The 17,113-nt window shown below is 32.8% G+C and overlaps 1 protein-coding gene across 1 annotated transcript in view; it reads left to right on the top strand.

The window, feature by feature from the left end:
- Positions 1-17,113, top strand: part of PTPRQ (protein tyrosine phosphatase receptor type Q) — a 213,369-nt gene that overhangs the window by 133,259 nt on the left and 62,997 nt on the right. The window contains exons 27-30 of the mRNA XM_055236614.1: positions 5,774-5,895; positions 11,140-11,326; positions 14,314-14,558; positions 16,905-16,971. Of these exons, the coding sequence (XP_055092589.1) occupies positions 5,774-5,895; positions 11,140-11,326; positions 14,314-14,558; positions 16,905-16,971 (621 nt within the window). The remainder of the gene's footprint in view (positions 1-5,773; positions 5,896-11,139; positions 11,327-14,313; positions 14,559-16,904; positions 16,972-17,113) is intronic.

Consider the following 17,113-nt stretch of genomic DNA (forward strand, 5'->3'; position numbering starts at 1 on the left):
GGAATGAGAGAACAAGGATAGATCATTCCTACTGAGTAAATTGCTGTGATTTATAAGAGAAAGGGTATAGTGATATCTTGGCCCATTACTGACTAGATTCATTTCACAAACAATCCTAAATCAGAATGTGACAGTTTATGGGGAGACAAACAAAGTCTCCCAAAGATGCTTATAAGTTACTAAGCTTTTAAACTGGCATATTTTCAACTCCTCATACCTTTGCCACCATCAGCTCCCTTTATTTTTGTAGTTGATATTCATAAATGTAATTTTGTAACCACCTTTATGTGACACTAGTAATAGTTTACTATATGCTGTGATAAAAGAGAAAATGCTGGATATATTTTATTATATGTTTTGGGAATTTTGTTAAATTTCATAAGAAAGATACCTAAAATAATTTTATATGTATATAAGTATATTATAATACTGTACAATACTAAAATAATTAAATGCTATTTTATAATAGATGGGCATTTTGGTGTTCTAAATATTTCTCTTAAATTACCTATGAATTAATCAAACAGTTATCGTTCATTGCTCCAGACAGGTGAAACACATATTGTTATATATTATATATTAATATATATTCAGTTATATAAGTTTACTTTTATTTTTTAGTTTGGATTTAGGAGCTCTAATCCTTCAAGAATACAAGTTGACAAAATCCATTCTGAAGGAAATTTTTGACAAAGGATTCAACACAGGAAACTTGTGTAACAAGACAGGCAATTTTATCAAGAACTTTATTGAAAATGCAAACATTGTTTAGAGTGATTGTTTCTTTTAAAAAGGGAAGAAAGAAGGGAAAACAATTCTGGGAAAAGTTCAAGAAATGGCATTAAAGCATAGCTCAGCAAGGGGCTAAATACCTTGCTTTTTTATAATGATTGATCAGTGCAAGGAACTTAAAATATTTAGTAGTGTAGGTGATTATATGTGTTGTCGTGAATGATCTTTGAATGTCATTTTTCTCTTACCTCTGCTTGGGGTCACACACTCCCTGATGAGGGATTTGATTGCTAGTATTAAAGGAATGATTGCAGGGTTGACATTTGATTGTGAAAGAAGAGAAGCTGAAAGCAAAGCGTTATATTTCTTTCTGAGCTGGCGTACAGACACACTCACTAGCCAAAGTTTTCCTTGGGAAAACTTTGCACTTTGTCCTCAGTTGAGACCCGAAGAAGCCATTACAGAGCAGAGATACAGAAATTTTTCCAGATACAAGCTACTGCAGAAAAATCTCACAACTTTCTTAGCTGCAGAAAATTCTCAATACATTTTTCATGATGTCTGGGCAACAATAATGTGCCACTCTACTTGCTTGCTAGAGTGAGTTAGGTTGAAAAGTATAGTCCCAACAGCATCGAGTAGTATATGTTACAGAGGTACATGAATCAAATAGATGTTGGAGATGATCTTTCCTTTTTGATATAATTAATTTTAGCCCATCTTTCTGGTATGAGTTAGATACCAAGGATCACAATCTATCACAGCCCCTTCTACTTCATGGCATTTGTCTTTTTGTTCACTATAGCCATCCTAACAGAAGAAGACATTCACGCTGGTCTTAACGGCCTTACATTTTCTGGCCCCCATTTCCTCTCGGATTCTCTCATTCCAACTCAACTGGGCTTCGGCTTCACTGTGGTCCTTGTTATTCTTAGGACATACCAGGCAAAATCCTGCCTCAGGGTCTTCACGCTGGCCATTCCTCTCCTGACACTCTTTCTCCAAACAGCCAAACAGTATTCCCTTACCTCTTTCAAATATTTGTTTAAATGTTATCTGCTTAGTGAGGCATGTGTTGACCACTATATTTAAAATAGTGACACCCTTAAGCATCTTCATTCCCATGACCTTGTCTCATTTTTCACCATGGTACATAATACTTCCTAACATGGTATATAATTTACTTGTGTATTATATATTCATTTATTTATATTTTTCTAATATATATTATTTATCTCTCTCCATTAAAATGGAAGTTCGATGGTCTTTGTCTCTTTGGTTGTCTTCTGTATTTCCAGCCCTTCCAAAGTGCCTGGTATGTCATAGGTGTTCAGTAAACTGTTGCTAAATGAAAAAGGTTAAAACAGTAGACGCTTCATGGATGGATCCAAAGCTACCTTGATCACCTGTATGAACTTTTTGTCCTCCTAGTGCCTAGCACATAGTAAGTGCTTAATAAATATTTATTCACTCAATGAATGCATAAATTTATTCTCAAGGCCAACTAAACATTTGGTTATAATAAAGACAAGGGGACTCTAAAATATTTTCCTGTTTTATACCACTTGAAATGTGTGGCCGATCAGAAAATTGTTTCTCTCCACACTGGTTCTTACAGAGCTGGAAGTCAAATTTTGCAAAAAACATTAATAATAAAGGAGCCTTAATACATTTATACAGAGCTCATATCCCATCCCCTTTTATAGAGTCAGAGGCAGAAGAGAGGCCATTGAAACCCACAAAGCGTCTTATATTTATATTTTTCCAAGCAATTATGCTGATGGCAGGAGACCTCTTATAGCTCTCATCTGTTATGTATAATTACCTAAATGAATTAGGCTACAATTTGAGGTGGTTTTCCTAGGACCATAAAGCTAGTAGTAAAAAGAATGAAAATGTCTGTTTATGAAGGGTATGTGTGTGATTCCTTGATACCTTAGTTGTTGCAGAAACTGTGTACCCAATTCTGTCTTCATCATTAGCATCTCTTAGCTCATCAAATCGAATCCTGGAGCATTCTTTCTTTACCCTCTCCCCTGGATGTTTTCTTGGCAATATAAAACTGGATCTTTGAGTATGGGGTGTCAGTGTTCAGATTATTGTACAGTTTTCAGAAGTACAAATAGGAAGAGTATCTTTGTCACTCCAAAGGTATTTGTTCACTGAAACTTCCTTAAATGTATTTTCCAGATTCCTGTATAGTTACATTCAAGTACTATTATTAAAATATGTCAATGCTATTATTAAAATATTTTTGGATTGAGTTGTGCACCTAAATTCCATAGATGTAATGTTATATGCCTAAGAAATATATTCTAAATATCAATTACTTATTCATAGTTTAAAGATTGTCACCACTATTAATCTCTTAGTCTGTTTTGTGTTGCTATAAGAAAGTATCAGAGACTTGGTAATTTGTAAGAATAGACTTTTTTTTCTCATAGTTGTGGAAGCTGGGAGGTCCAAAATGAAGGCACAGACAGATTTGCTTATCTGGTGAGGGTTGCACCCTGTGGAGGGGAGGAATGTGTGTCCTCACACAGTGGAAAGCAGAAGGGCAAGCTATCCAAATGCTTAGTGAAGCCTCTCTTATAAGGACCTTAATCCCATTCACCATGGGAGGCATTCTCATGACATAATCACCTCTTATAGGCCCCACCTCTTCATACCATCACATTGGCCGTTGTATTTCAACATCTAAATTTTGGAGGGGACATGTTCAAGTGATAGTAACATCTTATACGTATCTGGTATTGAAATAAACCTTTTGACTCTCTTCAGAGCATGTGATTCACTTGAACCAGATATACTACCCATATTTATACCATCCCAACTTGCAAGAAATTATCTGCAATTTAAAAACAAAGACAAAAACTTTCTCCATTCTGATCCTATTTTCCTCATTCCAAGCTCATCTTTCCATTTGCCAGGTAGGCATCTCAGACTTCTGGAGGTTCTCAAACTCAATGAATACGAATCCAAATTTATCATCTCCTACCATAGTCTTACCCCACCAAAATCAGTGTATGTTCCTGAATGTGCTGTTGTGAACTGCCAAAATTCACCAATATTAATGCATGAGTTAGCTTTTACTACTTTCTCTGTCTCACTTTGCACCCACATCAAATTATTCCCTGAATTCTTTTTATTAATCTTTCTATAGTGACTCTATGTTTCCTCTCCTCCTATCTATCCCTTCTGTCACTATTCTTATTTAGGATCTCGTGTTTTACTTGGCCTTTTGGAAAGAGCATATCTACACTCAATGTGCTTCAAATAACTTAACTTTTTCATAGCTACCTGAGTTGTCTTCCTAAATCAATGGAAAAATAATTCCTTTCTCAAAAACCTCAGTGGAATCCCACTATTTAAAGAATAAACTCCAAATTCTTTAACATAACAATCGAGTACTCTCTAGCTTAATTCCTAAATTACTACTTGGGCTTGTTCATTTTTATTCCTCCATAAATACTGGTCTCTCTGTGATAGTTCTGTGTCTTAGATTTAGGGATTCTGAATCTTTTTTTTGTACCATGAATCCCTTTGGAAATCTGGTGAAGCTTATTGACTCCTTCGTAGAGTATTATTTTTTTTTACTTGTAAAATAATAACATTACCAAGATAAGCAATTCTACAGCAATACAACTCTATCTGTCTGTGGGTCCTGTTGTTTATGTCTTTGTGGCTTTTCTGTGATCCTCCCCTTATCATAGAAGTGACCCAACCCTGCTCTATCCTTCTCATCTATCAAAGACTAGTGCAATTCCCACCTTCACTGTGCATCGTTGCTTGCAACCCTGCCCCATCTGTATCATCACTTTGCTCTCTCATTGTAGATTATATGTTATTTATTTCTATTTATCCCTTATCTTTATCTTTTATGGTATCTTGATAATTGACAACAATGTGGCAAATACTGAACTAGCCACTTTTACATACTTTGTTTTCATAATTCCTTTTAAAGCACTATAAAATATTCATATGATGGGGAAACTGAGGTCCAAACATTTTGGTGTTTGACCAAGATCATACAACTTATATTCTTGCTAGGTTATGAATTATTTGAGGAAAGGAATATTTTATCTTCCTGATTATATCTTCTCTAGATCAGTGGGATAGTACTTTTCCAATAATGTTTGCCCATATGTATTTAAAAATTGAAAAGATTGGAAAATACTTCTCTCTCAATATTTAATATCATTAGAATTGACTAGGAGCCTCGGGAGCACAGAGGTGTGTGCAGCAGTGTTCTTAGGTTAATGTCTGCGTGAAATTAACTGTGGCTAAATATTTCCCTGCATACTATTATCTCTTCTAATTCCCAGTGGCTTCACAAATTGAAATTGTACACATAAGGATTTTAAACAGAAACATTTTTAAGATATTGTCTCTTGTTTTGCATTACTGAAAAAATAACAAAGTAGGACAAATTAAGAACGTAGAACAAATTAAAGAATTTAATTGGAGTCATAAGGAATTCAAGAAATATTTGAAGATTGCATTTCTAATAATAGATCAGAACAATTGAATAACGATTTCATATTCTCCACCCTCAGTGAAAACAATAAAATCAACTCAATTTACATTTGTAAAAGAATATATGTATACTTTCATTATACCAGTTTTAAGTTTCAGCTGTGCTTCTCTATCTCTCTGTAGTCAAATACTACGTTTCTGCAAGGGTTTTCTTAAAACAGCATTGCTAGGTTAACTGTTTTAAAAGAAAAATATTTGTTTAAAAAGGTTCACTTTAGCAATAATAATGCTTTCCTTTCAAAATATTATTTCAAGTTTTAAAATAATGAACTTATGATTTTAATTAATTAAGTTTTTATGTGGAAGTTGTTCATCTAGAGTAACTAATTTTAAAGAATTGGATCTTTATATTTGGTAATGCCTTTAGCACTCTGTGAAGTATAAATTAATGTAAAATTAAAATTAATGTATTATGACTATCCATTTTTCATGGTCTTTTCTATTATTGTACTGTAGCAAGTACTAATTCTAATGTAGCAAGATAATTAATTTTCTATTGTCATAGCTCCAGATGGTCCTCCTGAAAATGTTCATGTAGTAGCAACATCACCTTTTAGCATCAGCATAAGCTGGAGTGAACCTGCTGTCATTACTGGACCAACATGTTATCTGATTGATGTCAAATCGGTAAGGCATGTCTTACCTTCTGTAAAAGTCAGTATAAAATGGTTAATAATACAAGATTTGGAACCAGACTATTTGAATTTGAATTTTGGCTCTGTTAGACACTAGGAAAATTACTTTACTTATTTGTGTTTCAATGTCTACATCTGTAAAGATTAATAATAGTAAACAGGGTATGAGGACTGAATCAGTTAACATGCCTAAAGAACTTGGAACATTACCTGACATATGGTAAATGCTCAATAAATATAAAATATTAGTAACATTATTATTATGTGTTTTATCAGTGTATAGAATGTGTATATATATGTATGTATATATACACACATACAAGTGGTTAAATTGGTAGTAACACAAATATCTGGTTTACAATACAGTGGAAAGTGGTTCATAATACAAAATGAGAAGAGAGAAGGCATTAGGAGAAATATCTTCCAGATAAAATAACATCAGAGCTAAGTCTTGAAAAATAAGTGAAGCAGAACATAAAAGGTAAATGGGAATAGGGGTATAAAAAAGTAAGCCTCATTCAAGAAAAATCAAGTCTTTTGGCAATCCCAGGCCATAGCATTAAAAAAAAAAGTTCTAAGAGATGAGGCTAGATCCAGAGGCTGACTGTATAACAAGTTACAGAGTTAGGGTTTTATGTTAAGGGCAGTGGGGTGCCAGTTGGTGATACAGATTTCTACTGTATAAGATAGGTATGGTTGCAGTGTAGAGGATAGATTGAGAAGCAGTATGGGGGTGGGGGTGTAAAATCAGGCAAGGAGACAGGAAACTATAAAAGGGCAAGGAAAGAGAACAGAGGAAATGTAGCAAGAGAACAGAATGAAAAATAATCTAAACCTATAGAATTTGGTGAAAAATCAACTAACTCATGATGGTGAGTGAGTAGGATAATTAAGGATGATTGTAAGTTATATGACAGAAGATTATAAGGAGGAACAGATCTGTAGAGGAAAGGAATGAGTTCAGTATTAGACACACTGAGTTTGAAATATGTGGCAGTCCTCCAGGTCAATACACCCATTGGCAGTATTAAATATGGATCTGGAGCTCAGGAGAGAAATTCTGGATTTGCAGATTTGGGAAATGTTAGTATTTAGAAGATAGTCAAAATTATAGGAGTGAATGAGATTGACTATGGAATGTGCAAAGTAAGATGACAACCTAAGGATAGCACCCTGGGGAATAGCAACACTTAAATAAAAGGCCACTGAACAGACTGAATGGGAGTAGATAACCATTTGGATGGAAATCCAGGCATGAAAGTCAAACCCTTCATATAAAATAGGATGCTCAATGATGTCAATAATGCAGAACTGTTAGCCAGAATAAAGACTGGAAGTATTTCCTTTGCACCCTGCTTGGGTTTTGCTGGATCTGATGAACCCAGTTTTCTCATAGCATCTTATGCATTAAATTGGATAACAGTGATTTCTCCTCCTTTCTCTCTGTCTCTTGTCCAACTTAATAATTTTATTATGTCTTTGTAGTATTCCTTAAATGGAGATATCATACTTCTATCTCAAAAGACCTGTCATCATTAAAATAAAATTGAAAGAATTATTGATGTATTTGTTCTCCAATTCAGTCTCTATTTTCTGTTCCTTTTGTAGAGCATATTTGTGAAGATTTTAGTATGTAATTAGCCAAAAATAATTAGCATGAATGATGAATGCCCTGGGAATATGCATTAAAAACAAATTATAAAATGATAAAGCTTTACTCTGTCAAATGAAAGGCACTTTATTAATGAAAATAATTCTCCCTTGGAAATTCTGCTTAAAGGAAGAAAAAAATAAAACATATTAAGAAGTGATTTTGTAATCTCATTCTTGTAGCCTTCTTGCTGAGTTTCAAAGTGAGCAAGGGAAAGAGAGTAGAATGGGAAGATAACAAATATTTTAATTGCTTATTTTATACAAGTTACATGTTCGTCTCTTCCTATGCATTGTCTTATTATATGTTATCTAGCAATATTTTCATATAACATTATTACCTTCATTTTGCATAAAATAAGTCTAAGGCACAGAGTCGGTAAATAACTTCTCACAGAGCTAACACTTGGCTAAAACTAACAGATCAACAGTGGTTTGACAGGAGAAAGGGAAGGTCATTAAATAGCAAATAAAATTTGCCAACATAAATATAGCCTCACCAAAACTCCTTTAGATCAACAATAGCAAGAACAGATTCAGACAGAACCTAGTAATTCACAGTTTCTTTAGGATTCTTGGAATTAAGTAGAGGTATTTTCTTCCTTCCTTCCTTCCTTTCTTCCTTCCTTCCTTCCTTCCTTCCTTCCTTCCTTCCTTCCTTCCTTCCTTCCTTCCCTCCCTCCCTCCCTTCCTTCCTTCCTCACACATTTTTAAATACTTCCAATGTACTAGAACTGTGCTAGGTGCTGGATATGTAGAAGTGAACAACTCTGATAAAGCACGTCTGCAGCTCATTTCATTAATATGTAATTATCAACATTCAAGAATCATTGGTTCCCAGACTAAGGAAGAATACATAGCATTGCACTTGGGACTTATTGTGCAGCCTGTCTTCTACAAAATACTAGCCACACCAATAAAACTCTTAACTTTAAAAGTGTAAACAAAAATTGTCAATCTTAATAAAATGTAAATATCATCCTAGATGATTCTGCTGGAAATTAATGCATTTATGGTCATTTTCATTGTTCCTTTTACTCTTTTACTGAACAAATTGTTATGAGTAGCTTCTGTGCATCAAGACAAGGATGAAAAACATAAAGCTCTGCTGTCAAGTAGCTCACACCCTAGTGGTACACACTGGAGTAGAAACAGCTAATTATAGAGTTTGAGGTATGAAGTTTTGTGGGGAATATAAGCTAACAAAGTAATTAAAGTTCCTGTTATGGGGGGCATAGAAGATAAAGGAGACTTCATAGAGCAGGTTAAATGTATTCTGGGACTTGAATGAATAGGGGTACACAAGATGGGAAAGGGTGGAGGCGGGGTAGGAAGAGAGGAAAAAATAGGAAGTGGGGCAGGAAGAGGAGAACCAGAGTCTAATTGCTGATAATGAATATAAAGTAACATTTCAAAAATGATGAAAGACATTTTATAATAATAGATTATCAAGTACAATATGAGCAAACAAACTTGAAATTGATTGAAGGAAAATGAGTCAAAAAGATGTGATTTCAGTCTTGAGTAAGTGGACAAGTAATAGTTAACAACAACAAAGGTGTAGTGGGTTTAATAAAGAAAGGTAATGATGATCTTTTGTACTGCCAAATTTGAGGACCAAGAATTCCTTTCAAATTTTGTTAAATACTTTTAAACATATAATATATGTATGCCATGTCATATTTTGTGGCTTGATATTTGTTAGCTGTTGTTTTAATGGAAGGCATTAGAAGAGTATAATTTATAAATAGTTAAATTTGTAAGATCAAACCTAGTGACCTTGTGGAAGTGTAGAATGCTATGGACTCTTGAAAGACCTGGACTCAAATCCTACCTCTGCTACTAAGTAACCCTGAGGAAGTCACCTCACCTCTATAAAATCAGAATTCAAATAGCTATAATAGACAAGTGACATGAACCAGTAGTCGAAGTGAAGCCAACTGAGTGGGGCTCCAGTGAATGGGACCCAGGCCCCTTTACAGAGGCCAACAGTTACCCATCTCCACACCTCTCGATAATATTTTTTCAGCATGAAATTAAGCCTAGTCTTAAGGAAAATTACAAAAAGCATATTTTTATGTCATATTCAGATGTTAACAACTAGTTAAATACACATTTTCTGCCAGTGGCGTATATTCCTAATCAATAGGATTCCTATGCTGATTTGTTTTTCTTCCATTTTCGAGAAGTGGGGCATTTCTGTCCACTGCTCTGTCTTAAGGTGGGAATGATCCATTTGACTGTATACATCGATAGCATTATTTATATCATCCTTTTACTATGTTTCTTTTTTCTTTTTTTTATAGCAACATCTTTTTTTTAAAAAAATTTGAGTTAATTTTATTTACATTACCTCAGAAAACATCTCTATAAATGAGTTTCCAGGACAATATTTACAATATAGTTATACCATATGCAAATCAATAAGTGTGTTTCACCATATTATCAATAAAATATGTTCTTAGCAAAGAGCATTAAAAGAATACATTGAACCAACCAAACAAACAAAAAACATTTCAAAGTTATAAGGGAGGGTCAAGTTGAAAATGGACTTAATAGTGTTCACTGTGTATAAAACCTGGTTTTAAGTGTTTCAATTAAGGTACCTGAGAGTAGTATGTATGAGAGGATTTTGAATTTTCTCGCGGTTATCTTGGGAAAAGCCCTTCTACTTAGTGCTAGCAAGTTCAGTTATGTTTAATATCTGGAGTGAATAGGCCAGGACCTCCATAAAGGACAGACTATGTTTGAACAAATCCTATAGCTACATTTCATATGCCTGAAGACACTCATTTATGCACATTAATAATTATGACATCCACAATTAATTACTATCCAGTGCTATGCATAGTGCTAAATCAGAGTTTTTCAAACTGCAGTCATCATCAGAATTTTTAAATGAGGTGGAATAAAATTAAATAGAGCAGAAAAGATCAAAGTGTACTTCAGAAAGATGGTGTATTTCTGAAAAATGTGTTATAGTCATAAGATATATATATTTTGTATCTATCAGTCTTATCTTCTTAATTATGTTACAAAGAGTGTTCCTTTTGTGGGCAATGGTGGAAAAAAATACTGAAATCTATATGCCAGCTACTTTAGACTTGTCCTTTCTAAATCTCAATGAAACACTGTAAATAGTTGTTATTAGCACAATTTTACATGCATTGAAAGACTAGACTGTATAGGTGGTTTCTCAAATACTACAGGAGCTATAAGTGGCCAGTTTGGGATTTGAGCCCTGTGTGATTAGGTACCAAAACCTCTATGCTTTCTTTTACAAAATATTGGAGTCAAAAGTAGAGTTTCATTGACTGCAAAGATGATTTTTGCTTATTTATTTAATGGGTTGGTTAATCATGGTTGGCTGGTTGGGCTTTTTTCTTTTACTTTCAACTATTAAGATAATTAATAATTAGTAAACTGTTATAATAGCACTTTAGATTTCCCAGGGCAATCTGATTGTAAAATAAATAAATACAAATTTGGCTAGATAAATACATCTCATGTAGCTTTGTATTATTATGTTTTAGTAATTCAGATTTCAAGTGCTGCTTCCTTAATTTTTACTTATATTTTCCTATAGGTAGATAATGATGAATTTAATATATCCTTCATCAAGTCAAATGAAGAAAATAAAACCATAGAAATTAAAGATTTAGAAATATTCACAAGGTATTCTGTAGTGATCACTGCATTTACTGGGAACATTAGTGCTGCATATGTAGAAGGGAAGTCAAGTGCTGAAATGATTGTTACTACTTTAGAATCAGGTAAGGAGAATTTCTCAACCTTGCTAAAAATTGACTGAGATTTAGCTGGCTTTCTTACAGTTCGTCACACTCCACCAAAAAAGGATATGTGTTATGAGAAGTTTTTAAAGCATATAAACAAAAAAATTAGTGACTCTCTGCAACTTACAAAAAGGAAGATTTCTATTTATATTTTTGAGGTAAAGAGGAGTTATGTAGAATATTCAATCCTTGTAAATACAGCAACAATTAAAGGTATCCAGCTGTATTTCTTTGCACTTATTTAATCTGCTAGTTGTTTCAGAAATTAAGTAAGCTTGCCTAAGAGATAATATTTCCAACTGTCTATATCCAATAACACAACTAAAATTCTATTTCAGTTATTTCTGTCCCATTATTTGAATGAATATTAAACTTGTAATACTCTGTGAGTATTAAATAATCTGGAATTCGAAAGTAGAATCCAGCTCACATTTATCACAGCTGTTGCCTTCCCTTAGTCAAGTAATATATGTCTTATTATATAACTCTTTGATAAATGTCAGAATTCATACAGATTTCCTCAAGTTCTTATGAACAGGGTCTGAATGAATAATAAGATTGTAACCAATAAGAAATAAATTTGGAAAGTCAACATCCCAGAACTTGCTTGCCCCATCCTCCTTCAGACTCCTGATGTTCTTTGCCACCAGATATATCATTGGAAAAAACAGATGAAGGGATATGTTGCTATAGTTTATTTGTTGCTATCTGTAAGGTAAGTATAGGAGGTAAAATTTTTTTTACAGCTAGTTTTTTTCGTTACATTATATTCTCTATGCATTTTGTCTGTAAAGTTATGGTTCTAAATTAAAAGGTAAATTTTATCATCAGCATCCTAAAATTCCATTTGTTTCTATTTGTCTGTCAAGTATCACAGGTATCTATTTCTGATTATGCTTTTTACTTCTCAATCCTTCCTACCTGTGAGGAAAGATATGATGAATGTACTCACATTTATACCATAAAGCATTGTTTGTCAAATCTTAATGTGCTATCTGTTTCAAGGATATCACAATTTAATACATTTTTACTAAATCTCTAAGAGTAGAATTTTACCTGTATAACCAAATATCTGGGGGCTAGGAAGTTTTTTACAACATTGAGAGAATTCCTTTGCTTATCTGACTTAAAATCACATCCTAAATTTAGAGAAACATCTCATAAGAAAATATATTTATGATACAGCATAAAAACGTGTAGTAACAAATGCAAAAATATCTCTCTTGAACCAATTTAACCTTTATTTTAGCTTTGCATTTTTCCATTTAAAATGAAATATTTGGCACAATAGTACATTTATCTGCTTCTCTTTTATTCTTTGCTGCTAATTTATTTATATTTTTTGCAAGATAATGAAGCTTCAATATCTGAACTGTTGACAGCCAAATATTACATTTCTTCACGGAAATTCTTTACGTAGTATGGAAGGATAGAACTATTTCAAGTTGATCAAAATAGACATAGTCATTCAATTAGTCACTTATATAAAAACACTAATTATGTTATGCATCAAGAAGTAGCTCCTATATTCATAAAATAACTTTTATCCTCATGCATATTTTAATAATGTATTGATGCTAAGCTTGTCATATGTTAAGCTGTTATTTATCTAAAATCAACTAAAATATTTATACTATATAAAGAACTCTTAAAACCCAGCAATTTAAAAAAATCCAATTAGAAACTTGGCAGAAGGCATGAACAGACATTTCACCACAATGGAGACATCGTTGGTAACAAATAAACAAACAAACAACAACAACAAAAAACTACATGACAACATAAGTTTTCAATACCATTAGCCATTTGGAAAATGCAAATTAAAAGTACAATAAGTTATTATTGTCTATGTACTAGAACAGATAAGATAATAATTTAAAATATGGCGATGATACCCAATGCTGGCAAGGGATGCAGAAAGACTGGACCTCTCATACATTGCTAGTAGGAATGTGAAATGGAATAGCCACAATGGAAAATAATTTTGCAGCCACTTATTAAACTAAACATGAAATTACTGTGTGACTCAGTAGTCACACTCTTGGGCATTGATAACAGAGAATTGAAAAATTATGCTCACACAAACATCTGTCATCAAGGTTGACTGCAGTTTTTTTAGTAATAATGAAAACTGGAAAAATCCCAAATGTTTTTCCATGATTAAACAAACTCTGCTACATCCACAAAATGGAACACTACTCGGCAATAAAAAGAAGAATGTACTATTAATACATGTAGTATCCACCTTGATGGACCTCAAGGTCATTATGCTATTGTCATTTTAAAAATGACAACATTATACAGAGGAAGAGTTATTAATGTTGTGAGGAAGCATATACTGCAAATAAAAGAGGATACTAAAAGGGAGTTTCTTTAGGGTGATGTGATAGTTTTGTATCTTGTTTATGGTGGTGATTACAGGAATCTATACAAAAGACAAAATTGCATAAAAGTATAACAAAACATGGAAAGTGGTGAAATTGGGATAAAGTCTGTAGCATTAACAATATTGTACCAATATCAGTTTCCTGGTTTCATATTAAACTCCAGTTACATAAGATGTTACCAATGGGGAAAACTGGGAGAAAGTTAAATGGGACAGTATGTCCTGTTTTTGCCACTTCTTTTGACTCTAAATTGTCATGCCATTGCACTCCAGTCAGGGTGACAAAGGGAGACCCTGTCTCGAAAACAAATAAACAAAAGATTAAAATGTTACAGAAACACATTCTGCATAAAAATAAGTGCATATAAAACAAACAAACTGGATCACCATTATGGTTGCTGTGAATTACAGATGTCAATGATTCTATGATGCATCAGTCATTTTGCCAGTTTTCGTAGTTTATATGGTTTAATTTGTGGAATACTCTTTAAAAACAGAAGTTCAAAGCAAATAAATTTATGTGGAGATAAAAAGGAATACAATTTTTTAAAAAAATTAATTGTTAAATATTTTATTTTAGCCCCAAAGGACCCACCTAACAACATGACATTTCAGAAGATACCAGATGAAGTTACAAAATTTCAATTAACGTTCCTTCCTCCTTCTCAACCTAATGGAAATATCCAAGTATATCAAGCTCTGGTTTACCGAGAAGATGATCCTACTGCTGTCCAGATTCACAACCTCAGTATTATACAGAAAACCAACACTTTTGTCATTGCAATGTTAGAAGGACTAAAAGGTGGACATACATACAATATCAGTGTAAGAATCCGTAGCTTCAGTTAATTACCCAAATGACAACGTCAGTTTATGAACTTGGCATTTAAAAATATTGCAGTTTGTGTACACATTACGTTTCCCATATCTTTTTGTGAGATTGTTTGACATCTCAACAAAAATAAATTTTGAGAACTGAAATTACGTATTTTCTGTTATAATACAAGTACTATTAAATTAAAATATGTAAATAACCAAGAAGTTTGCACAATAATAGTAGAAACTCAGACATAAAAGAGAAAAAAATGCACATTAAAAGTAAAAGAACAGTGATATATAAAGAGAGAACTCTGCCTAAAAAAAAAGCTATATGATTATAAATTTAAAATGGAAAAGCAAATTTTAAGGGCAAAAGACAAAAATAATTGTTTACATATTTGAAATTCTCATGCATTTTAACCAAGTATTACTAAAAGCTAATAGCATTTTATGTCTTAATTCTAAATTACCTATATTTGGACATAAATGTATGCATGAGTTCATATACATACACAGAGAAATATACACACACAGTTTGTTTTATTCTTTGCCTACTTTTTGATCATCTTGAAATTTTCAAATAAAATTATATGGTTCAGAAAAATCATCTTCTAAGAAACAGAATTTACTCTAAATCTTCAAGTAGTTTAGTAATCTGCATACCAACTCTTTATTAATGTCAACGTAATTAACAGGTCATTGATAATAATTTGTATATGTATATGTGTATAAAATGAATATATTTACTACTTCTCTCACTCACTTTGGCTTTATATCTTTATAAAATAAATCTTGTTGGGACTCTTTTTGCATGTCGCATTAAATGAATCACCATTGTGAAAGATCAATTAGAGGGAAGACGGTGACTAAGAGAATTAAGTAACCTGGGTTCAAATACTGGCTTCTGTGCCAGGGCAGCTTTATCAAATCTGAGCCCCAGATTCCTTATGTGAAAAATTGGTAATAGGAATAATAACTTCTTTATAGGATATTTGTGAGGATTAAATATTCATAGTTATGGTAGGTAGTGAATGGTACATATATTTTGGCTATGGTAAGACAGAAAATAGGAACCAAAAATGTGCAACTAATTAATAATTTTTAAAAATCCTGTTTGCAGAGTGCAATTTGCAGTATCCTTAACACCTTGAAGTTTGTTAGGATGTATAACTTTAGCACCTGTACTGACTGACCTACTGAATCAAAATCTGCATATTTGCATTTAACAAGGTTTGCAAATGACTTCTTTGCACACTGCAATTTCAGAGGCACTGCCCAAACTTTTCACTTATTATTTCACTTAAATGTTAGATTCTACCATAAAGAAATAAAAATAATGGACCATACTATAATGTATGTTTTTTTATTTTTAATACTTTTTTGGAATTTACAAACTCAAATATTTTCTCTAGGCATTTTCAAGCCACATGTTATGGTCTTGGTTTATTTATCATATCTATCACATCATGTATATTGTAATATTAATTCAATAAAAACATTTTAAAAGTATCTAGAGTGTGGGAGGGTGGGCCACTAATATATAAAACAAATTAAGTAATTCCAATAAACATTTTATATACTGAATTGGGTTTATCGAGTACAATGAAATAAGCCAAGAATATAGTCTTTGTTTAATATAGCAAGATAAAGTGAAGAAAAGAAGATTCTGTGTCCACAGCTTCCTTAGCACAAAGTTAATTGAAAGGATTCACGTTTGTGTAAATCACCCTCTGTGTATACAAACAGAAATGTTTTATGTGTATATGCTGGGTTATGCAGGTTATAGCGTCAGATACTTTGGGGCAGGGGTGAAGGAGGGCATAAAGGCCATCTTTCAGGGGAATGATTTAATACAGGAAAACTGGGAGGCTGAAGGAATAGGATTTCATCTCAGAGGGGGAAAAAAAGAGGATCTTGAATATGGATTTAAAGAAGGCCAGAGTTACCTAGCTACAGAGAGAAGGAACAGATGTTAGAGTAGATGAAGGGAGAGAGTAGATATAGTGGCTGTAGTGTTCTGTTCTTCCTACGTTCACATGAAAATCACGGTCGGTCCAGGTCTCAGTGATAGGGCTGTTTAGATCACTCAGCCTTTGTTCTCAGCATTTAGTACCAGAACATCAATTTTTAGAAATACTTCATTATTAATGTTCTTTCTACACATATTCAAGTGCAAGAAAAATTAGTAGACTGTATGCAGTTGTTTTTTAAAGAATCATTTAAAATTACATGTAACCATAATCAGTTATATATATACACATATATATACGTATATATATGTATATATACGTATATATATACACATACATAAGCAATAACTTGAAAATAGTAACAAATGTTTCTTTGTTTTAGGTGTATGCAGTCAATAGTGCTGGTGCAGGTCCAAAGGTTCCGATGAGAATAACCATGGATATCAAAGGTACATACATGAGCTACCTTCCTATGAAATGCTATTAATCAGTGATTATAATTTAAATTCCATACTTGAAATAAGGATGTAGACAAGCCTTCAAGTGATAAATATGCATATATTAAGTAATAATGTGTGGTTATTAAAGCTA

Source organism: Symphalangus syndactylus, chromosome 13 (genome assembly GCF_028878055.3).
Source record: "Symphalangus syndactylus isolate Jambi chromosome 13, NHGRI_mSymSyn1-v2.1_pri, whole genome shotgun sequence".
NCBI classification, from domain to species: Eukaryota; Metazoa; Chordata; class Mammalia; order Primates; family Hylobatidae; genus Symphalangus; species Symphalangus syndactylus.